This window comes from Apium graveolens, chromosome 10 (assembly GCF_009905375.1).
Source record: "Apium graveolens cultivar Ventura chromosome 10, ASM990537v1, whole genome shotgun sequence".
NCBI lineage: Eukaryota > Viridiplantae > Streptophyta > Magnoliopsida > Apiales > Apiaceae > Apium > Apium graveolens.
In genome coordinates this window covers 206,667,350-206,694,508 of record NC_133656.1, presented here as the reverse complement: position 1 = coordinate 206,694,508, position 27,159 = coordinate 206,667,350, and the positions used below count along the sequence as shown (strand labels likewise).

At 37.9% G+C, this 27,159-nt stretch overlaps 1 protein-coding gene and 1 non-coding gene across 2 annotated transcripts; both read left to right on the top strand.

Annotated features, from left to right (window-relative positions):
* Positions 1-21: 21 nt before the first annotated feature.
* On the top strand, positions 22-26,672 carry LOC141691720 (uncharacterized). Its single transcript, XM_074496478.1, has 8 exons — positions 22-85; positions 22,800-22,886; positions 22,968-23,092; positions 23,293-23,433; positions 23,526-23,683; positions 23,957-24,251; positions 24,338-25,984; positions 26,082-26,672. Exons 1-7 carry the CDS (start codon positions 22-24, stop codon positions 24,464-24,466), a joined length of 999 nt encoding a protein of 332 aa, XP_074352579.1. The 3' UTR covers positions 24,467-25,984; positions 26,082-26,672.
* LOC141694614 (small nucleolar RNA R71) lies at positions 14,176-14,282 on the top strand. Its single transcript, XR_012563903.1, has one exon. It is a non-coding gene; the product is annotated as a small nucleolar RNA R71 (small nucleolar RNA).
* Positions 26,673-27,159: the final 487 nt, after the last annotated feature.

Below are 27,159 nucleotides of genomic sequence, written 5' to 3'. Positions count from 1 at the left end.
TCTAAGCCAAATTTCTTACTGATGTCAATCTCAACCACTTCTGCAGCACTAAGGCCCCTGGCTTTTTCTGAGGTTGTGAGGACAGGTTTGCCATTATGAAACTCGCGGAATTTGCAGAAAAAACCAACATGGGGGGACAATGCGCCCACTAGTTTGAGGTTGTCTTATGTGATCATATCCTTGAGATTAAAATGCTCCTCTGCATATTTTAAGACTTTATCTGCTCTCTTCTTCTTTTTTCCTTTTAGTTCTCTTTGGGTTTTTTTTGTCTAGAAGAAAAGAAAAGGAAAGTAAATAATACAACGAAGTGTGAAAAAAGAAGAAAACACGTCATGAGTATAGGACGCGTCCATAAGGTAAAACTTACTTGGCTCAAGGTTAAAATGAACATGGGCTTGTTTCACGTCAAAAATATAGAAGAACGGCTCCTTCCAATCTCGTTCATGGCTGATCTTCCCCTCGTTAAATCCTTTATTATTCAGCCATTTGTTGACCACAAGGAAGTGATAGCCTGGGATGGATTTTCTGATACTATAGATAAAGCTGAATTCTTTTATGAAGGGCGCGCCCAGTCCGAGATTATGATACATCATATACAAAGCCCAAAAAAGTTTGTAAGAGTTAGGAGATATTTGTACAAGGGCCACGTCATACCATCTCAGAATCTACTTGATGAACGGGTGTAAGGGTGCGCCCACGCCTAAGGAAATCAATTTTGGTGTAAGCACCATTCTGGTGATCCTTTGATTTCCAATATTAAAGATGTGTGGCCTCATTTTTTGAAGAGTGCGTGCCCAGATGCCCTCCATATCGTAGTATTTCATGCACCACTGGATCTCCAAGTCAGTTACAGTGGAGTCAAGAGCTACGCAAGCTAGCTTGTTCTTTTTTTTCCTCCGAGCATTTTTCTCTGATTCTGTTAGGGATCAAGTTCTGTCCAGTCAAAATCAACTTCGACATCTGAAGGTTCCCAATGTTCTAGGGGAGAATCGGATCTCTGAGGGGACACAAGATATTTTTCAGGGTCAGGATCCCTCTTCTCAAATTCACTCAAGCTAAGAGGGGACGCATCCTGAGAGGGTTACGCGTCCTGAGCGGGAGACGCATCCTCATCCGAAACAATCACGCGTGAGGACTGTTGGCTGGTTGTGGGGACAATTTCATCATCAGACCAATCTTCGATGGCTGACCTAGTATTAAGAATTGGAGTTCTTTTTTGTTTTAATCCTTTATTTTTCATTCTAGAGCTTATGGGGACATGATCCATAGAATCGGAACTGGAATCTGACATTATTGAGGTTTTTTGATTTGAGGAGTTCAAAGACGCGTATTTTTGCTCCAAGAAAGGAATTTGTCCTATGAAGTTCAGGGAGCTCAGGTGTGAAAGAAATATAAGATGGGGAAGAAATCACAAGGTGTTTGTTGAGAACCTTGAACGGGTGGAAAGGAGAAGATGAAGACGCGTCCACCAGCTGAAACAAGAAGGAAGAAAATTTTGAGAACGCGTCCAATTTTGCAAAAGAAATAATAATAATAGTAATAAAGAAAGTGGAAGGAAGAAATTCATTAGTAAGGCGCGTCATAAGAGTGTGACGCGTCCTGGCATGGTCGCGTATCCTTAATCTATGCGATAAACAAGCACTAAGGCGCGCCCTACATGGTAGACGCGTCCTAAACTAGCAAAAATGCAGTGGAATTCTGATCGACTATAATCAATTTGGGGGAAATTCATTTAAACCCTAAAAATATTTAGTTCAAGATCAAAGAGGCAAAATATGGCCTATTTACGGATAGATACACATATACATACAATGAAAAGAGAGGAAGAACAGTTCATGGGTAGGCGAAGTATACGAACGGTTTTTTGCCTATTACGGATGATTTGATCGATGAAATTAAGAAACAATGAAAGATTCACGTACCTTGTGAGTTGGGGATTTGATTAAGCTGAGAAAATCGAGAAATTGCCAGATAAATCGCCGGATTTCTGAACTTTAAGACTCCTGCTTGAAAGGGTGGCGATGGCGGTTGTTGAGAGAAAGTAAAATATTGATGGGGTAGTGTTTTAGGATATCTATAGAGAGAAGGATGATGACGTGTACACCAGCTGTCATGCAACGGTCGATATTGAATGTCTAAAGGTTTGACGCGTTCAGGAAACAGGACGCCCGTCCTCATGTATTACAAATGGGTCAATCCAAATTTTGCTTATGGTTTTAAGTAAAATTCCAATTTTTTTTCAACTGCAAATGGAATTTGAGGGGTATTTGTTATACCCAAAATTTGGCATTTGATTGATGCGGGTCAAACATGGACTAATTACGGTCAAACTCGGTATTGCGTTGTAGAAGGTGAGGACGCGTCAAGGCATACAGGACGCGCCCAACTTTGAGAGTGTGTTTTGTAGAGGATGGCTTTATGATAAGAAAGCTTGAAGGTACATGATTAGGGCAGAACGCGCCCAGGCATTGTGGACGCGTCCACCATGGTGAAAGTATCGGGCAATTGTGGTCTTTTGGCAATGGAAGCTGATAAGTGGCATTTTATACCACTTAGAGCATCTCATAACAACTTGAATTGGTGTCTTGGACTCAAGTATTTTGTGTATTTAACGCATTTTCTAGTGTTTTTGCATTTCAGGGTATAACTTGCTTAGATAGGTAGTTTTCATCAAATAAAGCTTAAGGAAGTGTTTGGAATTAGTCTAGGGGTGATGAGCAAAGAAATCAGCATAAACAGGAGCAAATTGAAGAATTTTCCAGAAGGGTAGCATGCGACCGCGCGCTAGGAGCATGCGACCGCGTGCATGCGGAATTTCAGATTCTGGTTTGTTTGTTTTCAATTCTGTTTGGGCTTCTATTGGCGCGGTGACTCCTGGACTCTTATATAAACCTTATGGGAAGACGTTTTCTAAAAAACAGGAGCAAAGGCAAGAAGATTGAGAAGACCGTTTTAGCACGCAACAATGAAGAAGAGGAAGCATTATTTTATCTCGTGATTCTTTTAATTCGTTGTAACAGTGGATGCTAGTTTTCTTTATGCTTTGAACCTTAATACTCTTGTGACGTACTTCATTATTTATTAAGTATTTTTCAGCCTTATATCGTTATGTTATTATCATGCTTTCATATGAACCCATGGTGACGATGAGTTCTATTATGGGCTAATCGTGATCATGGGATTCTAGCGGATTTACTATGAAATTCTTTAGTTAATTTGTTCCGATACCTTAGTGTGTGGTGATTGATTGATATCCTGGTATTGGTTGTGCTTATTCGTCTTATGTGCGTAGCTAACATATAAGATAGCGTGTTAATCTCTATTGAAGCGACAGTGAATATAGAGGTTTAGAACTTGCCATTCTAGCATAGGTTCATATATCTGTTATGCATGATTCGTAGGTAATTTTAACCATCTTACTTGCCCTATGTAATCACGATAGATAACTTGCGCATTAAACCGTTATGTTTTCAATTCTTATAGACATATAAGGACTAAGCATAATTGGTGTCTATTCAACTTCTATCTCTTTTGTGGATGCTTGGTAATAGGATATTCGTACAACGAAAGTTGGCATTTACTAGTTTCATTTTATCTGATTAGTGTCATCACCATCACATGCTAAGGTTAAGAACAATGACTTGGAATGAAGTAGTAATGAAGTTAGAATCCCATGTTTGTCATATATAGTAATTCAACCTCAATTCTCTTAGTTAATGTTATTTAATATAATCTCTTAGTTTAATAAAAACCCAATTTTTTATTTGTCTTAACATTGAGCGATAACCATACATTGTTGCATAGGTGCATAATTTGAACTTAACCTAAACCAGTCTCTGTGGGAACGAATCAGATTTATATCTTATACTACTTGCGAACGCGTATACTTGCGTGAATATTAGCGCGTATTTTCGCCCTAACAGAAGCTGGAGGACGCGCATGTCCTGCTTAGGACGCGTCATGTCAGTGTGGAATGCTGTGAGAGGCGGTTGTTGAGGAAACAATACAGGCTTCATAAAGGTGAGGACGTACCCAGGGTCTTAGGACGCGTCTTGTGTTTGGTCAATACATTCTCAAGGGTGACCTCAGGACAAAACATGCATGGAAAGGAGCAGTGGAGATTATTTTTACTAACGTATTTGTTGCAGGTACTCTTTGAAGAATTCCCTCCTTGAGATGATCAATGAGGGGGATGCCCATGAAAAGCATGAAGGCCTCTAGGGGTATGCCTGATGATTGAAGGCCTCCTCCTGTATTCAACGGGTGTCCTCGTTGGGGATGCTGGGTTAACTTTGGTGTGTGCTTTAGGAACTATGTTCTTGTATTCAACGGGTGTCCTCGTTGGAGAACTTTGGAGTCATCCTGCACTTTGCACCCAAGAGCTTGGGATCATCTGTCATGTTATTTGGTGGGTTATCCTCATTCGGGGGACAGGGACGCGTTTGACATTTGGGGTGAACCGTGGCTATACCTGCGTTCGTAAATCAAGGGAGATAGCTGTAGCGGGGTGTTATCCTTGCGCAGGGAGATGCACTATCCGTGAAGTCTTACGATTACAGACGAGCCTTGGGCCTTCGCGGTTGGGCCTCATAGTTGGACATTCCTAAAGCTAGTGGAAGATGGACTCTGGATGGGTTTCTATTGGGCCTAGGAATAAGAAGTCTAATCCCATTAGATTTCTTGTTCCCCAAGAACTACGTCAGACTTGATCCCTATATAAAGGGTACGTAGTCACATTGAGAGGGGTAAGAAGTTGAGAGCTGATAAGGCAGCCACTACTTACTCTGATCAATCTCAGCCTAAAATAACCCCAAACCACCACACACCGCTTGATTTTCCGGCAAAGAACCACCGTCATAGATCTTACTTTCAGCGAGAAAACCTCAATCTCTGTTGTTACCAGATTCCTCCGTCAACACTACATAGCAATTACTCAAAGAACGTAATCTTTGTACATTATGCAGGCGGGAAGATAAAGCAAGAAGAGGAACTATCAATAAAAAATCTTCATTGCTTTCGGAAGAATTACTCTTAGATACCGTGGGACTAGATGTTCAGCAACAAAGTAGTGATTTAAATCTATCTTGAAAATACTAAAATGAAGGATTTGTTAAAATATGGTTTGTTGGGACATGTGGCGTGCTCTTTGTTAGTCCCTTAACAATGTAACAAGAATTACAGAAGGGGGGTTGAATGGAATTCTTGAAACTTTTTCTTGAATAAAAATGTTCTAACTCAAATATATATAAGTGTGAATTAATTAGCAGAATGCGGAATAGTTACTTGAAATGAATCAAAACACAAGTAATTAAAAACAAGTGTCTTTAAAAACTTTCTGATGGATTTGAATGATTCCACCAGAGATATATAATATATATTGAGAGAACTCTGTGTGCAAAAAACTCACAGCTGCTTACAAAATGATAACAACTAAGAATGAGAGAAATGCTAAGTATACAGCTTACAAATGTTTCTCTCTTGGTTGCTTAGTTCCTTAGTTACTATTCTATTGGTGCTTCTTGGTTTATATATCACCAAGATTACAAAGTAATAAGACAGAATAATAAAATAAAAATTATCAAGTCTAATACAATGCTACTTCATTACTCTATTCCAGCATCTTTGAATATCTTCATAATAGCATGGAAATGGTAATGCTTCTTTATTCTCGAAAACCCAGTTGAATAGGCTACCACATTCCATTTGCATACACTCGACGCATGTGACTGTGTTGTCACTGTCAACAGATATTTGAATTCTTTATCCGTCGGGTTTATGATCATCCGTTGAGTTAATGATCATTCGTCGGGTTGTTGATCATCCGTCGAATTCATTGTTGTTTATCTGTCGGGTATTAATCAGGCACTTGACTCCATTTCATTTATGCAGAATTACAAGACATCATATATGTACAATTAATCAACCTATTCTGCATATCTAGTTACAGTCAACATGACTTAGGTACTAATACAGATTCTAAATAATGTGTATGTAGAAATGTGCTACAGACTTATAGTTACATAAGCTAATCACTCGATGGATAATAAGTCATTATCTGTCGGGACTAAAATGAGTTATCCATCGGGACTATAATCCTTATCCGTCGAGTGCTACATTTTCACTAAGTAAAATCTACCAAGGTATTTTGTTCATGAAATCATCAAGTACACAACATATACACAACAATCTCCCCCAATTTATGTCTACTGGAATTGTAGCCATAAATTAATAGATACTTGATGATAACAAAACACCCTAAAAATACAACTTTAAAAGAAAGTAGATAATACTGAAAAGTGCTTCAATTAACAAAATATACAAAATTTTGCTCACAGTCATTTTCAAGATGCTCCTCTAGCCTAAGCAGATTTATCTAGTTCCTTGAAGGTCTGGATCTCTTTCCAAGCTTTCTGTTATTTTCTTCAATCTGAATTTGGAGCTTCCTGTGGAACTCCAGTTCATCAGATTCTAAGAGATTTAGCTTTTCTTACATTTCCAAGAGAGTCTCATTGCTAGAGATGCTCAATTGGTCTTCTAATTTAAAAAATCTTCTCACTCCTTTGTCATCCATGAACTCCATCAGCCAGTAGGGCCTTAGATGCACTCTTCTCCCTCTATAAGGGATGATTAGAGTCTTTGGGAGTGCATCTTTAGCTCTAACACTCCTTAGTTCTTCAATCTTCTTCAGTGCAATCTTCTTGCAGTAACATTGAACCCAAAGTTCTTCTTGAAAAATGAGTAAACCTTAATCAGTACAACTTGGCTTTCGATCCTGTGAAGTGGCCACTGAATCTCCTTTCCTCCCTTGTACTTGAACACTAACCTTTCAGGTAAGTTTCTGTATGCATCAATTCCTCTCACTTCATCTAGTTCATCTAGATGGAGGTTTAGATCAGAAAACTCCTTGATGTCACACAAGTACATATAATCTCCTTTATTGACTTTAGATTGAGCTTTGACTAGAGATTTGGATTTGAGAGGTGATAACTTCACTTTCTTGAATGCTCTTGACTTTGTTCTCTTTGGCTTGCTAAGGATTGGCAGATTGAATTCAGGAATTGGTATGTTCTCCCATTCTATTGGCTCATCCTTAGGCACAATAGGTTCACCATGAATGTTCCTGTAAGGATCCACCACCTTGATATCTTCAAATACCACAGAGAGTTTTGATGCTTGAGTTGTAGTTGGAGTGGATTTCTTGGGAAACTGATTCTCCAATTCCTTATCAACAATGTCCAGTTTTCTTTGGTTCTTTTAGTTAATTCCTTGATTCTTGGAGACTTCTTCTGTTGTTCAACTTGCTTCTTTGGATCTTGAGATTCAATGATTTCAGATGGCTGGGCAGGAATTTGTTGTAATGAATTTACAGCATGTAGCTTGGCCAAGATAATAATTTGCTCTTTTTTTATTTAGCCTTTTTAGCATCTAGAGGAGCTTGCTTCTTTTCCTGCTTTAATCTGGCCTTTTCTTCTCTATTTGCTTCTAGAAATTGAGGGTGTCCAGCCACTACACAAATTTCTTTCCCATTCCTGAAAACTTTAGCAATTCTCTTTTTCAAAGCTGAATCAGCTGGATATTTGTAGAAAGCAATTGACCTTGACAGAAGCTTCTTTTCACCAGGCTTGGGTGTCTCATACACAGTATCCAAAGGGTTCTTCAATGATGATTTTGGATAGTTTACCCTTGGTTTCAGAATTATTTTAGCCTTTGGAGATTTGATGCAGGATGACTGTCCCCTTTCCAGATAGTTCATGCTCATCTCATTCACAAAAAATTGGTTGACTTGAGAGTGATGGATGGCTGACTTTACTGGCTCCTTGACTAGTCCAAACTTCTTTTGTATATCCTCATCAATCTTCTCCCAGTTGATTGGCTTCAACTGCTTCACTTCAGCTGCTCTGATGTTGGCTGCTGCTACATTTATCAGATCTATACTGTCTATAACTGGTGGCTTTGAGATAGTAATTGAAGGCACAATTACTTTACTGATTTGAATTTGAAGCTTCTCCCCCTCACTTGGTCCTTTCTCCCCCTTTTTGTTATCATCAAGTTGAGTAGAGGAGGGGGTTTGAGCAGCCACCAGTTTTTGAAGTAAATCTGTCTGTTGGGCTTGATGAAGATGAATGGCTGTTAAAGATGCTTCCAGGGCTGACATTCTTGTATCCAAGGCATCTATCTTGGTTGCAAGATCAGAATTTTTCCTTAATTGCCTCTTGATGTCAAGCATTGTAGCTTCTGGAAGCTTAAAATCCATCTTGTCTGAAATGGCCTTCTTCATCTCCTCAATATCACCCTTGATGGTGTTTACATCCCTAGTATGTTGGAAGCCTTGAATTTGTTGAAGTTGCAGAGAGGCTAGATGTGCCTGAAGGAGCTTCTTGGTGCTGGCATTTGAAGTGGTTTGAAGAGCAGTATTTGTCTGATTGATTAGTTAGATTAGGGTTGTCTTGAAGTAGTGCTCATCACAGTGCTTTGAAAATGCCCATGATGGCATACCTGATCTTGAACTGGAACCTGCTTCTCCCCCTATGTCCATTGCTTCATCTTCACTATCCCCACTTTCATCACCAAAGAAATCAGCTGAGCCACAAGTCTCATAATCCACATCACCAGCTGTAGAGGGCAAAGCTGTGATGGCATCCTTAGCTCTTATCATAGACTATGTGGTATGCACCAGATTGATCATCCTTTCTGCATTGTCATTGCCCTGTTCAGCTAGAAGTTGATAAGCTGGAACAGGGTGAGTAAATGCCTCAGCATCAAGGGAGGTGGAATCTATAACAACTTTAGGTTGCTGAGATAGTCCCTCCATGTCTGCATCCTGGACATTCATTGACTCACTAGCAATGACATCCATCCTTATAGCTCCAGTACCAGCATTTCTCTCGTTTTCTCTCTTTTGTTGCATCAGGGTCTCACCCTGACTCCCCACCCTCACACCCTCACCTTCACCTTCTAAGGTGGGACTCCTCTCACTTTCTTTTGCCAAACCTGAAGAAATGGATTGCATAATTTCACTCATTTCCTCTCCTTTTTCCTGGGAGCAACCCAGACTCTCACTCAAAACACTCTTCTCTCTCAATCCTAATAGTGACTGCACCACCACTAATTCTTCTACACTTGAAATAAATGAATTTAAAGTTGTGCAGAGATACTCGAAGGATGAGTGATATCCATCGGGTGAGTGGTTTTGCTATCCGACAGATAACTGTTGTTAAGTTTATCCATCGGGATACAATCACTACTCGGCGGATGAGCAATATCCATCGAGAGAGTAGAAATAAATGAACTAGGAATGGAAACTATTGTGGACTCTATGCTGATTGAAGATATTTTGGGCACAGATGATTCAACAGTTCCTGAAAGAATGGGCAAGTGAGCCAACAAATCATTGTTAGGGCGAAAACACGCGCTAATATTCACGCAAGTATACGCGTTCGCAAGTAGTATAAGATATAAATCAGATTCGTTCCCACAGAGACTGGTTTAGGTTAAGTTCAATTTATGCACCTATGCAACAATGTATGGTTATCGCTCAATGCTAAGACAAATAACAAATTGGGTTTTTATTAAACTAAGAGATTATACTAAATAACATTAACTAAGAGAATTGAAGTTGAATTACTATATATGACAAACATGGGATCCTAACTTCATTAAATACTTCATTCAATAGCCTTATTGTTCTTAACCTTAGCATGTGATGGTGATGACACTAATCAAATAACACGAAACTGATAAACGCCAACTTTCATTGCACGAGTACCATTCTACCAGACATCCACAAAAGAGATAGAAGCTGAATAGGCACCAATTATATTGAGACCCTATATGTCTATAGAATTTGACAACATAACGGTTTAAGAACAAGTTATCTATCTTGATTACATAGGGCAAGTAAAACGGTTAGAGTTACCTACGAATCATATATAACAAATACATGAACCTATGCTAGCATGACAAGTTCTAAACCTTTATATTCACGGTCGCTTCAATAGAGATTAACACGCTATCTTATATGCTAGCTACTCACATAAGACGAATAAGCACAACATACTAGGATATCAATCAATCACCACACACCAAGATATCGAAACAATTAACTATTGAAATACATAAGTAAATCTGCTAGAATCCCATGACAACGATTAGCCCATAATCGAACTCATCGTCACCATGGGTTCCAATGAAAGCATGGTATAAACAAGGTCTTAATAAACTAAATAATAATCAAAGTACGAATAAACGAGATCTAGGTTCAACAAGAACGAAAACGAGCATCCAAAGTTACAACTAATTCAAAGAATCACAAGTTGAAAATAAGATATTCTTTTTCGGAGTTGTTCTGTGCTTCTAGGTCTTCTCCTTGGTATCCCAATCTTCCCGGATGATGAAAACCCTTTTTTTTAAGTATATATACGCCCCTAGTGGACCTGGACCCTTAAAATCGTCAAATTCTACACAAAAAAGGCTTTTTCAGCGAAATCAGCGATCAGCCGCGCCCTGAGCGGCCGCTCAGCTCTCCTGAGTGGGCGCTAAGCTCTCTGAGCGGGCGCTCAGCTCTGCTGAGCGGGCGCTCAGCTACTGACTGGAAAAATATTCTGATGAATCTTGTTTTGACCATAACTTGAGTTCTACTCGTCAGAATTAGGCGATTCAACTGCCCACGCGAAGCTATTGAGATTCTCTACAACTTGACAATGGCCTTGGCTTCCAATTCTGATCACTTTTCATCATATTTCCTTTAAAAGCTCTTTTCTTCATTTAACTGATACCTGAAATGCAATAACACAAAAACACATCAAAATACCAACAACTTGAGTCCAAAACACCAATTTAAGCTTGTAATAAAGCATTCCAAGTGGATATAAAATCCACTTATCACACCCCCAAACTTGAATCGATACTTGTCCTCAAGCATAAACAAACTCAAAACTACAAAACAAACCTAATGCATGAATGCAACTATGTGAATGCAACTAAATGATAATGCAATCGATCCCCTCAGAATAACCATAACCAAATGAATAAACCAATGCCTCCAAGAATGCAATAACTTGAAACAGAGTTCGAATAAATCCCACAAACCAACTCACAAACCAGAAACGTGCGTGTGTGGATGCTTAACAGATATACTCTCGATACTAGATCAATAACCCTAACTTATCTATCATTGAAACAATCAAAAATTTATAAACAGAATAGACAATAAACGCATTATGACTCACAACACCTCCTTTCTACTAGAGTTATACAAGGATTCACACTATTATTGAACACATAACAAAGATGCTTATTTGATCGTACAATGAACGAGGTCCCAAAAGACTTATACAATAATACCCATGTAGCGAGCGTTAGGTTAGCGGATCCCAGACTATAAAAGCCTTAGGTCACTAGGCACAAAGTCCCCTAGAACTTAATAACTCGAGTATTAAAGAGCACACTCTTGATCAATTATGCATAAACACATACTTTTTTTCTTTCTTTTTTTTTCTCTTTTCTTTTTTTTTTCAACAATTTCTGAATGAGTGCGTTTCGCTCCATCTCATTCAACCCTAGACTACTCATAAAAATATGAGCCGGCTACTAGCCATTTGACACCTAGCCTTACAACAACTAGCAATGAAATCCAAGTTTTTCTCCAGATAAAAAAAAATCAGTGTTTTTACGTCATTACGAGAATATCATAAATTCTAAATATAACCAAGTGATTAAATCTCAACAACAAACAAGTATGATCATGATCTAGATCAAAAGCAACCCTATAAGACTTTGTGAAAATATTTATTTCTGGCATGCAAATCAATTCATTAAGACTTAAACATCCCTCTATTCCTCATCACCACACTCAAATCAACATCAACTTATCCAATATCATAGTTCATCTTAAGGGATCATGCTAAATATGTATGCAAATGTAACTATATGAAATTACATAAAAACAAACAAATATGTCCTAAATGAACAATTATGCAAAAATATGAATGAACTACAACTAAACATGCAACATAAATCTATATGAATCTATATGGACACACACTACTAATCCTTACATTATCACCCCCAAACTTAAAATTTTCAATGTCCTCATTGAAGGTAATAATAAGGATTTCAGGCATACCTAGTCGTCGGAAAGATCACCCTCTTCGGGTGGAGGATCAGGTGGCCAATCAACCTCGCCACTAGTGTCTCGGAAAATAGTATCGAAAGTGTGTGTCAAATCTTCAGTAAACTGACGGTGAATGTCGTGCATGGCCTCCATACGCCTAATTACTCGCCTGTACTGCTCGTCACCAACACCGGTCCTATAAACTACCTGCTGCACATGAGAAGAACCCTCTATAGGCACTGGAGGATCCGTTCGACTACCCTCTACATCATCAAAGATATATCCCAACCCCTTGTCAGGGGGTGCACCTAAGAATGAATAACTCAAGTGATTTGGTAGTGGGTTGAGGTCAAGTGTAGGAGCATCTTCAATAGACGACTCGAGACGATCCTGAGAAATTTTCAGCTCTGCTAACCCAAGAGAATCGAATGGCACATCCAACTTCCTCTTCCACAGAGGTGCATTCAAAACCTTTTGATCGTGAACCTTCATCGTAAGCTCTCCTTTTTTCACATCAATCATAGTTCGGCCTGTAGCCAAGAATGGTCTTCCCCAGATGATGGGAATCTTCTTATCTTCCTCGAAATCAAGAATTACAAAGTCAGCAGGGAAGAAGAGTTTATCCACCTTGACCAAGACATCCTCCACTATACCTCGTGGATAAGCGATGGAACGGTCAGCTAGTTGCAATGACATGTATGTTGGTTTCGGATCAGGCAGACCAAGCTTCTTGAAGATAGATAAGGGCGTCAGATTGATGCTAGCTCCTAAATCACATAAACACTTGTCGAATGACAAGTTTCCGATGGTGCGAGGAATAGTGAAGCTTCCAGGATCTTTAAGCTTCAGAGGCAACTTCTGTTGCAGCACAACACTGCATTCCTCCGTGAGAGCAACGGTCTCTAAGTCATCGAGCTTCACTTTCCGAGAGAGAATACCTTTCATAAACCTCGCATAGCTAGGCATCTGTTCAAGTGCTTCAGCAAAAGGTATGTTGATATGAAGTTTCTTGAACACCTCCAGAAACTTCTCAAACTGCTTATCCAGCTTTTTCTTCTGCAACCTTTTAGGAAAAGGAGGTGGAGGATAAATCTGTTTCTCCCCTGTATTACCCTCAGGAGGAGTGTGTTCCACAGTAGTCTTCCTTGGTTCCACCTCTACTTCCTTCTGCACATCTTCTTCAGCCACAACTGCATTTTCTGAATCTTGAGATTTTTCTGGCTCTTCGTCTTGCTGAACTTGGGGGCTTGCGACCTTTTCAGACCTTAAGGTGATGGCGTTCACATGTTCTTCAACTTCCCTCTTGCCTGGATTTGTTTCTGTATCACTAGGAAGCGTTCATGGTGGTCGATTCAACTAAAGCATTAGCAATTTGCCCTATTTGGTTCTCCAGATTCTGGATAGAAACAGCTTGGCTTTGGCATATAAGAGCCTGGTTTTTGTACATAAGCCTCAACTCCTCCAATTCATATTTTTCATTCGAAGATAGACCTGCATCATTAGTTTGTTGTTGAAGTTGGAGTTGTTGTCTTGGTGTAAATTGTTTCTGAAAACCAGGAGGGTTAAATAGCTTATTTGCAAACTGCTGGAATGGCTGTTGCATCGCATTCTGATTGTTGCTCAAGCTGAAGTTAGGATGATTCCAGTTGTCAAGATGATAAGTGTCTGGAACTGGTTGCTGCAATCTCTGAAAGTTGCTCACAAACTGAGCTGAGTCGCTAGATATAGCGCATTGTTCTGTCGCATGCGGACCTGCACACAGCTCACAAACACTAATTATCTGCTTAACACCATAGTTAGCCAGAGAATCGATCTTCATAGACAACGCCTTTAGTTGAGCAGTGATAGCTGTAGCTGTATCCACTTTAAGAACTCCTGCTACCTTGCCCTGTGGATATCTCTGGGTTGGATACTGATATTCATTAGCAGCCATCAGTTCAATTAGATCATAAGCTTCCTTATAGCTCTTTGCCCATAATGCTCCGCCTGATGCTGCATCGAGCATGGGTCTGGACTGTACTCCCAACCCATTGTAAAAACAAGTGATAATCATCCAATCAGGAATTCCATGATGAGGACACTTCCTAAGCATCTCCTTGTAGCACTCCCAAGCTTCACTTAGCGATTCTCCCATTTGCTGCGCAAATTGAGTAATAGCATTCCTAAGTGCAGCTGTCTTCGCCATAGGGAAGAATTTAGTAAGAAACTTCTGAGCAAGATCTTCCCAAGTAGTAATCGAACCAGCTGGTAGAGAGTGTAACCAGCTCTTAGCCTTGTCCTTCAGAGAGAATGTGAACAGTCTCAGCTTCACAGCATCTTCAGAAACACCGTTGAACTTGAAGGTGTCGCATATTTCAATGAAATCCCTAATGTGTGTATTGGGATCTTCCGTTGGAGAACCCCCAAACTGGACTGAAGTCTGTACCCATTGAATTATGCCAGGCTTGATCTCAAAGGTATTAGCTGTGATAGCTGGCCGGACAATGCTAGATTGAATGTCATTGATCTTGGGTTGAGAAAAATCCATCAAGGCTTTCGTTCGTGCTGCTGGATCTCCCATTGTAATGAGTACCTGAAACACAAACAAATAAACCGTGAAAGTAAAAGAATCCGAGTCAGTGAACTTTAACGACCACTGATGACAAGCACATAAACTAAAAATTAACACCGAGTCCCCGGCAGCGGCGCCAAAAACTTGTTAGGGCGAAAACACGCGCTAATATTCACGCAAGTATACGCGTTCGCAAGTAGTATAAGATAATATTCTAGTATGGTTGTGCTTATTCGTCTTATGTGAGTAGCTAGCATATAAGATAGCGTGTTAATCTCTATTGAAGCGACAGTGAATATAGAGGTTTAGAACTTGCCATGCTAGCATAGGTTCATGTATTTATTATATATGATTCGTAGGTAACTCTAACCGTTTTACTTGCCCTATGTAATCAAGATAGATAACTTGTTCTTAAACCATTATGTTGTCAAATTCTATAGACATATAGGGTCTCAATATAATTGGTGCCTATTCAGCTTCTATCTCTTTTGTGGATGTCTGGTAGAATGGTACTCGTGCAATGAAAGTTGGCATTTATCAGTTTCGTGTTATCTGATTAGTGTCATCACCATCACATGCTAAGGTTAAGAACAATAAGGCTATTGAATGAAGTATTTAATGAAGTTAGGATCCCATGTTTGTCATATATAGTAATTCAACTTCAATTCTCTTAGTTAATGTTATTTAGTATAATCTCTTAGTTTAATAAAAACCCAATTTGTTATTTGTCTTAGCATTGAGCGATAACCATACATTGTTGCATAGGTGCATAAATTGAACTTAACCTAAACCAGTCTCTGTGGGAACGAATCTGATTTATATCTTATACTACTTGCGAACGCGTATACTTGCGTGAATATTAGCGCGTGTTTTCGCCCTAACAAGTTTTTGTAGTATAAGATATAAATCAGATTCGTTCCCACAGAGACTGGTTTAGGTTAAGTTCAATTTATGCACCTATACAACAATGTATGGTTATCGCTCAATGCTAAGACAAATAACAAATTGGGTTTTTATTAAACTAAGAGATTATACTAAATAACATTAACTAAAAGAATTGAAGTTGAATTACTATATATGACAAACATGGGATCCTAACTTCATTAAATACTTCATTCAATAGCCTTATTGTTCTTAACCTTAGCATGTGATGGTGATGACACTAATCAGATAACACGAAACTGATAAACGCCAACTTTCATTGCACGAGTACCATTCTACCAGACATCCACAAAAGAGATAGAAGCTGAATAGGCACCAATTATATTGAGACCCTATATGTCAAATATTAGTGCGTATAGTTGATAGGACTGGTGTTGGTGATGAGCAGTACAGGCGAGTAACTAGGCGTATGGAGGCCATGCACGACATTCACCGTCATTTTGCTGCAGATTTGACACATGCTTTCAGTACTGTTGTTCGAGACACTGGTGGCGAGGTTGATTGGCCACCTGATCCTCCACCCGAAGAGGGTGATCTTTCCGACGACTAGGTATGCCTGAAATCCTTATTATTACCTTCAATGAGGACATTGAAAATTTTAAGTTTGGGGGTGATAATGTAAGGATTAGTAGTGTGTGTCCATATAGATTCATATAGATTCATGTTGCATGTTTAGTTGTAGTTCATTCATATTTTTGTATGATTGTTCATTTAGGACATATTTGTTTGTTTTTATGTAATTTCATATAGTGCATTTTCATGCATATTTAGCATGATCCCTTAAGATGAACTATGATATTTGATAAGTTGATGTTGATTTCAGTGTGGTGATGACGAATAGAGGGATGTTTAAGTCCTAATGAATTGATTTGCATGCCAGAAACAAATATTTTCACAAAGTCTTATAGGGTTGCTTTTGATCTAGATCATGATCATACTTGTTTGTTGTTGAGATTTAATCACTTGGTTATATTTAGAATTTGTGATCTTCTCGTAGTGACGTAAAAACACTGATTCTTTTTATCTGGAGAAAAACTTGGATTTCATTGCTAGTTGTTGTAAGGCTAGGTGTCAAATGGCTAGTAGCCGGCTCATATTTTTATGAGTAGTCTAGGGTTGAATGAGATGGAGCGAAACACACTCATTCACAAATTATTGAAAAAAAAAAGAAAAGAGAAAAAAAAAGAAAAAAAAGAAAGAAAAAAGTATGTGTTTATTCATAATTGATCAAGAGTGAGCTCTTTAATACTTGAGTTATTAAGTTTTAGGGGACTTTGTGCCTAGTGACCTAAGGCTTTTATAGTCTGGGATCCACTAACCTAACGCTCGCTACATGGGTATTATTGCATAAGTCTTTTGGGACCTCATTCATTGCACGGTTAAATAAGCATCTTTGCTATGTGTTCAATAATAGTGTGAATCCTTGTATAACTCTAGTAGAAAGGAGGTGTTGTGAGTCATAATGCGTTTATTATCTATTCTGTTTATAAACTTTTGATTGTTTCAATGATAGATAAGTTAGGGTTATTGATCTAGTATTGAGAGTATATCTGTTAAGCATCCACACAAGCACGTTTCTGGTTTGTGAGTTGGTTTGTGGGATTTATTCAAACTCTGTTTCAAGTTATTGCATTCTTAGAGGCATTGGCTTATTCATTTGGTTATGGTTATTCTGAGGGGATCGATTGCATTATCATTTAGTTGCATTCACATAGTTGCATTCATGTATTAGGTTTGTTTTGTAGTTTTGAGTCTGTTTATGCTTGAGGACAAGCATCGATTCAAGTTTGGGGGTATGATAAGTGGATTTTATATCCACTTGGAATGCTTTATTACAAGCTTAAATTGGTGTTTTGGACTCAAGTTGTTGGTATTTTGATGTGTTTTTGTGTTAATGCATTTCAGGTATCAGTTAAATGAAGAAAAGAGCTTTTAAAGGAAATATGATTAAAAGTGATCAGAATTGGAAGCCAAGGCCATTGTCAAGTTGTAGAGAATCTCAATAGCTTCGCGTGGGCAGTTGAATCGCCTAATTCTGACGAGTAGAAATCAAGTTATGGCCAAAACAAGATTCATCAGAATATTTTTCCCAATCAGTAGCTGAGCGCCCGCTCAGCAGAGCTGAGCGCCCGCTCAGAGAGCTGAGCGCCCGCTCAGGAGAGCTGAGCGGCCGCTCAGGGCACGGTTGGTCGCTGATTTCGCTGTAAAAGCCTTTTTTGAGTAGAATTTGACGATTTTAAGGGTCCAGGTCCACTAGGGGCGTATATATACTTAAAAAAAAGGGTTTTCATCATCCGGGAAGATTGGGATACCAAGGAGAAGACCTAGAAGCACAGAACAACTCCGAAAAAGAAGATCTTATTTTCAACTTGTGATTCTTTGAATTAGTTGTAACTTTGGATGCTCGTTTTCGTTCTTGTTGAACCTAGATCTCGTTTATTCGTACTTTGATTATTATTTAGTTTATTAAGACCTTGTTTATACCATGCTTTCATTAGAACCCATGGTGACGATGAGTTCGATTATGGGCTAATCGTTGTCATGGGATTCTAGCGGATTTACTTATGGATTTCAATAGTTAATTGTTTCGATATCTTGGTGTGTGGTGATTGATTGATATCCTAGTATGGTTGTGCTTATTCGTCTTATGTGAGTAGCTAGCATATAAGATAGCGTGTTAATCTCTATTAAAGCGACAGTGAATATAGAGGTTTAGAACTTGCCATGCTAGTATAGGTTCATGTATTTGTTATATATGATTCGTAGGTAACTCTAACCATTTTACTTGCCCTATGTAATCAAGATAGATAACTTGTTCTTAAACCGTTATGTTGTCAAATTCTATAGACATATAGGGTCTCAATATAATTGGTGCCTATTCAGCTTCTATCTCTTTTGTGGATGTCTGGTAGAATGATACTCGTGCAATGAAAGTTGGCGTTTATCAGTTTCGTGTTATCTGATTAGTGTCATCACCATCACATGCTAAGGTTAAGAACAATAAGGCTATTGAATGAAGTATTTAATGAAGTTAGGATCCCATGTTTGTCATATATAGTAATTCAACTTCAATTCTCTTAGTTAATGTTATTTAGTATAATCTCTTAGTTTAATAAAAACCCAATTTGTTATTTGTCTTAGCATTGAGCGATAACCATACATTGTTGCATAGGTGCATAAATTGAACTTAACCTAAACCAGTCTCTGTGGGAACGAATCTGATTTATATCTTATACTACTTGCGAACGCGTATACTTGCGTGAATATTAGTACGTGTTTTCGCCCTAACAAGTTTTTGTAGTATAAGATATAAATCAGATTCGTTCCCACAGAGACTGGTTTAGGTTAAGTTCAATTTATGCACCTATACAACAATGTATGGTTATCGCTCAATGCTAAGACAAATAACAAATTGGGTTTTTATTAAACTAAGAGATTATACTAAATAACATTAACTAAGAGAATTGAAGTTGAATTACTATATATGACAAACATGGGATCCTAACTTCATTAAATACTTCATTCAATAGCCTTATTGTTCTTAACCTTAGCATGTGATGGTGATGACACTAATCAGATAACACGAAACTGATAAACGCCAACTTTCATTGCACGAGTACCATTCTACCAGACATCCACAAAAGAGATAGAAGCTAAATAGGCACCAATTATATTGAGACCCTATATGTCTATAGAATTTGACAACATAACGGTTTAAGAACAAGTTATCTATCTTGATTACATAGGGCAAGTAAAACGGTTAGAGTTACCTACGAATCATATATAACAAATACATGAACCTATGCTAGCATGGCAAGTTCTAAACCTCTATATTCACTGTCGCTTCAATAGAGATTAACACGTTATCTTATATGATAGCTACTCACATAAGACGAATAAGCACAACCATACTAGGATATCAATCAATCACCACACACCAAGATATCGAAACAATTAACTATTGAAATCCATAAGTAAATCCGCTAGAATCCCATGATAACGATTAGCCCATAATCGAACTCATCGTCACCATGGGTTCCAATGAAAGCATGGTATAAACAAGGTCTTAATAAACTAAATAATAATCAAAGTACGAATAAACGAGATCTAGGTTCAACAAGAACGAAAACGAGCATCCAAAGTTACAACTAATTCAAAGAATCACAAGTTGAAAACAAGATCTTCTTTTTCGGAGTTGTTCTGTGCTTCTAGGTCTTCTCCTTGGTATCCCAATCTTCCTGGATGATGAAAACCCTTTTTTTAAGTATATATACGCCCCTAGTGGACCTGGACCCTTAAAATCGTCAAATTCTACTCAAAAAAGGCTTTTTCAGCGAAATCAGCGATCAGCCGCGCCCTGAGCGGCCGCTCAGCTCTCCTGAGCGGGCGCTCAGCTCTGCTGAGCGGGCGCTCAGCTACTGACTGGAAAAATATTCTGATGAATCTTGTTTTGACCATAACTTGAGTTCTACTCGTCAGAATTAGGCGATTCAACTGCCCACGCGAAGCTATTGAGATTCTCTACAACTTGACAATGGCCTTGGATTCCAATTCTGATCACTTTTCATCATATTTCCTTTAAAAGCTCTTTTCTTCATTTAACTGATACCTGAAATGCAATAACACAAAAATACATCAAAATACCAACAACTTGAGTCCAAAACACCAATATAAGCTTGTAATAAAGCATTCCAAGTGGATATAAAATCCACTTATCAATCATCTAAAAGATGATGCTCACTTGCACTAGATTTTGGCTTCCCCGACAAAGTTAAAGAAGGGGAATCAAGAATTGATGTGTTTATCGTATCCACATCCAGTGAGTTTGTGGGTGAGTTTGGTGTTTGAGGTGCTTTTATTACTAGAGATTTTGGCTGTGACTCCACATTTATTGGAGTCACATCAAACTGAATTTGTGAAGGTGCAGTGACTGTGTCTTTAGCACCAGTTTGCACAGTGTGTGTACCCTGTGCATCCCCAAGGGTTTTAGATTTCTTCTTTCTGGCATAAGTTTGGGGTGAGCTTGTGTCCCTAACCCTCTTGGCATGTGCTCTTGCTTGAGAGCTTTGTTCAATAACTACATCCTTTTGGGAGGATGCAGCTAGAAATGAGCTTTTATCCTTTTTAAGCACTGCATTTTGTTGGGAAACTGCAGTGTGGCTAGACTGGAAAACACTCAACTTTCCATCCTTATCCTTAGGGTTTCTTTTATGTTCACCCCTTCCCTCACCTGTCTTACCCACCTGCACACTCCCCTCTTTGGTTTTGGTGGATTTTGCAACTGGCATCTTTTGAGAGATACCAGAGGGGGCTTTCGTTGATTTGGATTTTGAAATATTTGCAGGTTTGGTAGCTTGGGTAGGCAACTGTTGGGTCATTGACACAGTTGCCATAGCCACACTAGAACTCAAATAAATTAATGAGGTTGGAATAGTGGTAGGAATAGATGAACTTACCTCACCTACCTGAGGTGCTTCCATTACAGGGAAATAGAACAGTGGCACCTCCTTGTGATGATTGGCCCTGTTCAAATTTGCAATGAGCCTTCTCTCTTGAACCCAACAATCTAATTTGTTGTTAGGGTTCTCAAGCACAATACCCTCAGAGAGATGGTTAGCTAACATCATAAAGAATCTAGCATAATACACATTCTTACCTCTCTTATTTAACTCTCCTAGTTTGAAACCCAACTCAAACAAAACAAGGTCACTGAAATTATAGAACTTATCTGTAACTAGCATGTAGAGCATGTTAAGCATGGAGATATTGACTGAATCAAAATTACTAACTTTACCCGAAAATAAATTTGTCACTACATCACACACAAAACTTTATTCCTTCCTAAGACCCAATCTCCTAATGTCACTTAACTTAAAAGTAGAAAGAGCATAGTTCATGGAATTAAGCATATTGATTATATCAGTGTCAGTGTGTGGTGAGGTCTTAGTGTTATTAGGAATCTTGAAACATGCTTTTATAACATCACTGTTGATACATAATTATTTACCTTTAATGGTTAGAGTGATGGTCTTATCTGTTGAGTTGTATGTAGCAGTGGTCCACATCTCTTCAACAACTTCACAAAAGATTGTGGGTGATTCCAGCATGGCATAGCTAAGCTTGCAATTCTTCACAAAGTCCATCATCTTGTGATAGTCACCAGATTGCAGAATGCCCTTGTTTACTAGTGCAGTGAAATTGTTCTTCTCATAAATAAACCCAGTTTGAGACATAATCTTGACAACGGGCGCCATTATTAGAGAATGAGAGCTTGAAGAGAAAGAGTAAGTGCTTTGAAAGAGAAAGAAATTTGAGCAGTTGATTTGAGAATGATAAAAGAAAAGCAATTAAAATGAAATAAGCTTTTATACTCTCTCAAAAATAACTGCTAAAAATAATAAAGTAAAATAAAGTAACCAATTAAAATTACCTAAAATAGCCGTTTAAAATTAAACTGAAAAAATTCCACCCATTATCCGTCGTGTTATGCTTACAAACTATAAGTATACTCGATGGATAATGTTCAGGGAATTAATGGCTGAGATTAAGACAATTCGACGAATGAGGATAGACTGTTATCCGTCAAGTCATAAAATATTTCAAAAAAATAATTGATTTTTATTGGCAAATAGTATACCGACGGATGATCAAACTCGACGGATAAAGATCATCCGTCGAGATGTAAATTTTGACTTAGCCAAAATTTCATCCAAGATTGAAAAATCAATTAAATTTCTGGCTGCGTATCAACTTGAAAATTATCTCATATAGATTTAAGAATAATTAAGGATACCTAACTCACTTACCAACCTTGAAAAGGTGGATTCATCCAGCTTAAATGTAGCTTAGTGTAGCTCATGATATGCTACATGTACTTTAGTTCTTATGTTATATTGGAAGCATCCTAGCAGAATATAGAGTTGTGCTAAAGTTCAAAAAATATGGAACTATTTCAATATAGGGTCTATTTAAATGGATTTAGTTTTGAAGTTTGTATTTTTAAAATTTAAATTAGATCATCATACTTAATTTAACTATTTAAGCTGAAACTTAGATTTCATTTTTTTAAAAATGCAAAGATAAGGAATATTCCAATAAAATTCTGCATTGGCTTCATTGTAACTCATTTTATTGAAATACCCATGTTGCTGATACACAAACCATACTGTAATTAATACCTTTTTCTTATTGCAGACATTGTGGGGTGTTTTTGCGGTTATGGTGAGGTTGAAGTTGTCGGAGCTGGATTCAAAAAAGGGATATTAGAATTTTCACAGAGTAGTAAGTAGCGCTTGCAAATCACAAATTTTATTATTTTCAATTAATCATCCTGACATGTTTAACTCCTTATTATTATACTAGCTCTGTCACCAGCACTGTCACCCTGTGGGGTAAACTGGGTGAGCAGTTTGATCCCGCATTATATACTGGGGATAATGCGCCGTATGTTATTGTGGTCTCCTCTGTCACAGTCAAGACCTATCAGCGTAAGAACTCTGTTCCTAAGTAGTAAAAATGCATGGTCAGCTCACAAAAAAAGTTTCTTTTGCATTTTATGTTAAATTTCTCAATAGTTATAGAGCAGTTGTAAAGCCTTACTAAGATGCGCAGGTGCTCTAACCTTTGCTACAATAAGCGCTAGAAAAATTTATGTGAACCCAAAAGTTGATCATGTCTCTTCCATAAGGGAGAGGTTCTCGGCCTTACCCCCAAAAGTCGTGACTATCAAAGGGCACAGTTTTGCCAAGTTACCCCTGAAGAGGCAATGTTCATTAATCAGATGACTGTTGAATCCCTGGTCGGGGCTACATGTGCTGGTGAACTACAGGTATGTGCCAAACAATCTAACATCAGTCTGCATTAATTAGAATGAGATGTACCATGTTCTTACAAGAGCTTTTTAACCTTAAATTGTGGCAGGTTGAAGTAGTGACCTTAAAGGCCACCATAACTGCTATCAACAATCGCTTTGGATGGTATTATATATCGTGCAAGTCATGCGTGAAGAGGGGCACTCTCCGGGATGGGGTCTATATCTGCAATAATTGCAAGAAACCAATTGAGTTACCTCTGGCCATGTAAGTAGCATGAGGTTTGACAGCTTAATTATTTTGTTTATGTTGTGTCAATAATCTACGCATTCCATGGGTTCTTAATTGCACCACATTTTTAGTGTTAAGAAATTAAATATTTAACCAATATTTTGTCTCACTCTTTCTTTTAATATAAAGACCTTAAATATAGACATAAGAATTCATTTATGCATTTGTACATCCAAATACTACAATTTTAGACTTAAATGGCAGATATTTTTTATAGTGCTAAGTGTGTGGCCCTCCTCTCCCTTTCAGGTTTTGTATTAATCTTCAGGTCGAGGATCACACCGGAACTACAACTGTTGTTTTACTGAACTCTACTGCCGAACGATTACTTGACGTCTCAGCCAAGAAACTGATTAATAAAATGCCAGAAGGAGATACTTCTATACCCCTGGAGCTGCAAGCCCTTGTGAGCAAAGAATTTATGTACAAGATGAAATTGAACAAGTATAATCTGATTGAAGGCCTGCAAGACTATGGTGTATCAACGGTTTTCACACCAATTGAAGATCTGGAAGTTGCTTATGAAAAGAAGGATCAAGCACAGGTCAGTCTGTCGTTACCTTCTTACTTAAACCACAATTATATGCAGTTCCAACAACTTCCAGTGTTTCTAACTGTCATATGTTGCAGGCTTCTTCTAATCTTGAGGGCTCTTCCACTAGCTCTACACCAATCGGTGGCAGTGAACGTAAGAGGAAGTTGTCCACTGTTATTGAAGCTTCTCAAGCTTCCGAGGAAGGCAACAATGGCTCCCCTTAGCCCAGGTCCCACTATGCTTGCTGCGAGGAGCTAACATTTAAAAAAAAAACTGCTTTTCCTTTTCCAATTAATAGCTGCTCGCACCTCTTTGTTTTAGTATTGTGATGGATTGAACCTTTTAATGCTCCACTAATTCAATGATAAAGACTGGTTTGCTTGTAATATTTTTATTTGTTTTCGAATTTTAGTACTTCCTTGGAAATTGTGTTGGCCTATTTAAATTGAATATTTTGGCCCCTTATCATTTATTCCCCTTCTGCTGCAAAATGATGCATACAGTATAGTTCTAGGTCTTTCTGCTCTTTTTTTAGCAGATTTATAATGTTGTTTAATATTTAGCAGTTTCTGTATATTATATATTCTGAGTGTTTGTTCCTGAACTTGTCGCCTACCTTACATTTATCTCATTAAGACATACCTTGCTAACCTTTTCTAAACTTTCTTATTAATGTACTTCATACTACCATGTTACAAATAAGTGTGCACAGTTTCATCCTCTGGTAGTGGTAGGACTTTTATGCATCTTTACCCTTATTTCAGCGTTCTCGTAGTTCTTTAGAAAGCTTTGTTCTGATTCTTTGTTTACTTCCCATCGTGATTGTAAATTGTGAGTGGCTACTTCCCTTACTATGATATTTCTTTGTATACTGAACTTGTGAAGCTATCAACCCCTGTAAACTTATTGAACACCTCATTTCATGTGTTCTCAAACTGGAAATTTATCAGGATTGGCAAATTTACTAGCGTTAAATTTTTAATATTATGTTATTTTTTAGCCTTCCATTCACTTTAAGCCATATCCAATGCGTTTTGGTTGGCAGTGGCATTCAGGACTCAAAAAAATAATTTTTCCAGAAATCAGTTGTTCGTTTTTTATAGGCGCATGATTGGTTGCCGGTTATTCTTTTGCACACATGATTTTTTATGCAATCATATGGCATTTTGGCGTAATATAGTTTGTGTTTCCATAAGGGGCTGGCCTTATTATTCGCAATGATAAATGTAAGAAATGTAAAGGTCTAAATGTGAATTTCCTTGAATCTATGTATCCTACACTAAGGTTTGAGAGAGCACACCAAGCCTTGGAGAGAAGGTTAGGTGAAATAAATGAATGTGACTAATATGGTGGCTTATTAGCACTTAACTATTACACCTCTCCGCTCATCCAAGCTTCCACTTAAAACTTCGAGGATATAAAACTGTGCGTTGTCTTAGTTGAGCTCAGATTTGCTAGGCAATAAAATTAGCTAAAGGGTGCACATCTATATACACGAATTGATTTGATTTGCACCATTCCTCTTGCACCTTATACTAAAGATCTTTGGTCTAGCATATTCCCAATGCTGCCCTTGTGTCATTGGTAGCTTTCTGATCTTTTAATGATTAATCAAATTATTGTACTTTTAAAATCTTTGATCAGAGGAGAGCCTGACAAACTAATAGAGATTATTAAGTCTACTATGGAAGAGGGACATGGTGCTGGTTTAATGGAGGCACCCAGAAGAAGTTATGTTGATGGTATTGCTTCTTGGACTTGTGAGAATATAAACAACAAAGTGTATAACATGTTTCCAGAATATTGTTCCTAGATATTCTCACATCTTTCATATTGCAGATGCTCCTGATCAATGCGGTAAAGCGGCCATAGGAGCAAAATATTGGTTTGAAGAAAAGAAAACAGGCTCAGGTTCCAGGTTTCATCTGATAATGGACTCTGATTTTGGCTATGATCCAATGCAGCATGTCGGTAACTCTGAAGCTACAATTGCTATATAACAACAAGCAGCTTCCTTGGAATGTTTGCAGTATCTTGTTGTTGGTTGATATGTATATGTGTGTGCGTGTTAGTATTGTTGTCAAGTAGACTCCACAGTTCTTTTATGTGTATTTTTACTGTCATTATTATTCTGGTGACGATTTGGTTTGTGAGAAGCATTTAAAGTTGATGCCTTGATGCAACTTGCCCAGGTCAACAAGCTCTCACATGTGGATGTGGCTAAATCCTATATGCAAGCTCGCACTCCTTGGGCCGCTCCTTCTTTGAGGAACTATGGATCAAGAACACCTTCACCAATGGCCATTGACCTCTTTAAAAATGAAAAAATATCTATTGTGGCAGTTCTTTAGCCTCTGCTCCGGTTTTGTTTATAGTACATCTTTGACTGGTTCAATAAAACACAAGTCCTCCTAAATTTTGATAGCTTCATTTCACCATCTCTCTCCATTCTCTTCCCCCTTTATGTCTTTCGGATGTTTAAATATTATCACTTTTTGAGGAACTTTGGATCAAGAATACCTTCACCAATGGCCAATGTGCTTCTGTGTTGTTTATTTATATAGTCCTGAAATTATAAATAGAGGGAGTGTGCTTGTATAGGTCCTATAGGACGTGCTAATTATCCCATGTATAATCACTCCCTAAATTCAATCAGAAGAAATCCGTAATTAAATAAATTATTTTAAATATAAATTTAATAACAATTAATGTGATTATAATTAAACTTTAAATAAATATATATATATATAATAGTATTTTCATTTAAATTACAGTCGATTTAATTTATCAGACTAAATTGATAATTCAGCTCATATTACATTTTCATCTAATTTGTATTTTAAATTACGTTTTATTTGTTGTAATCCTTATTTCATACGTTGAAATGTATTTTCGTATTAAATTATAAAACATATTT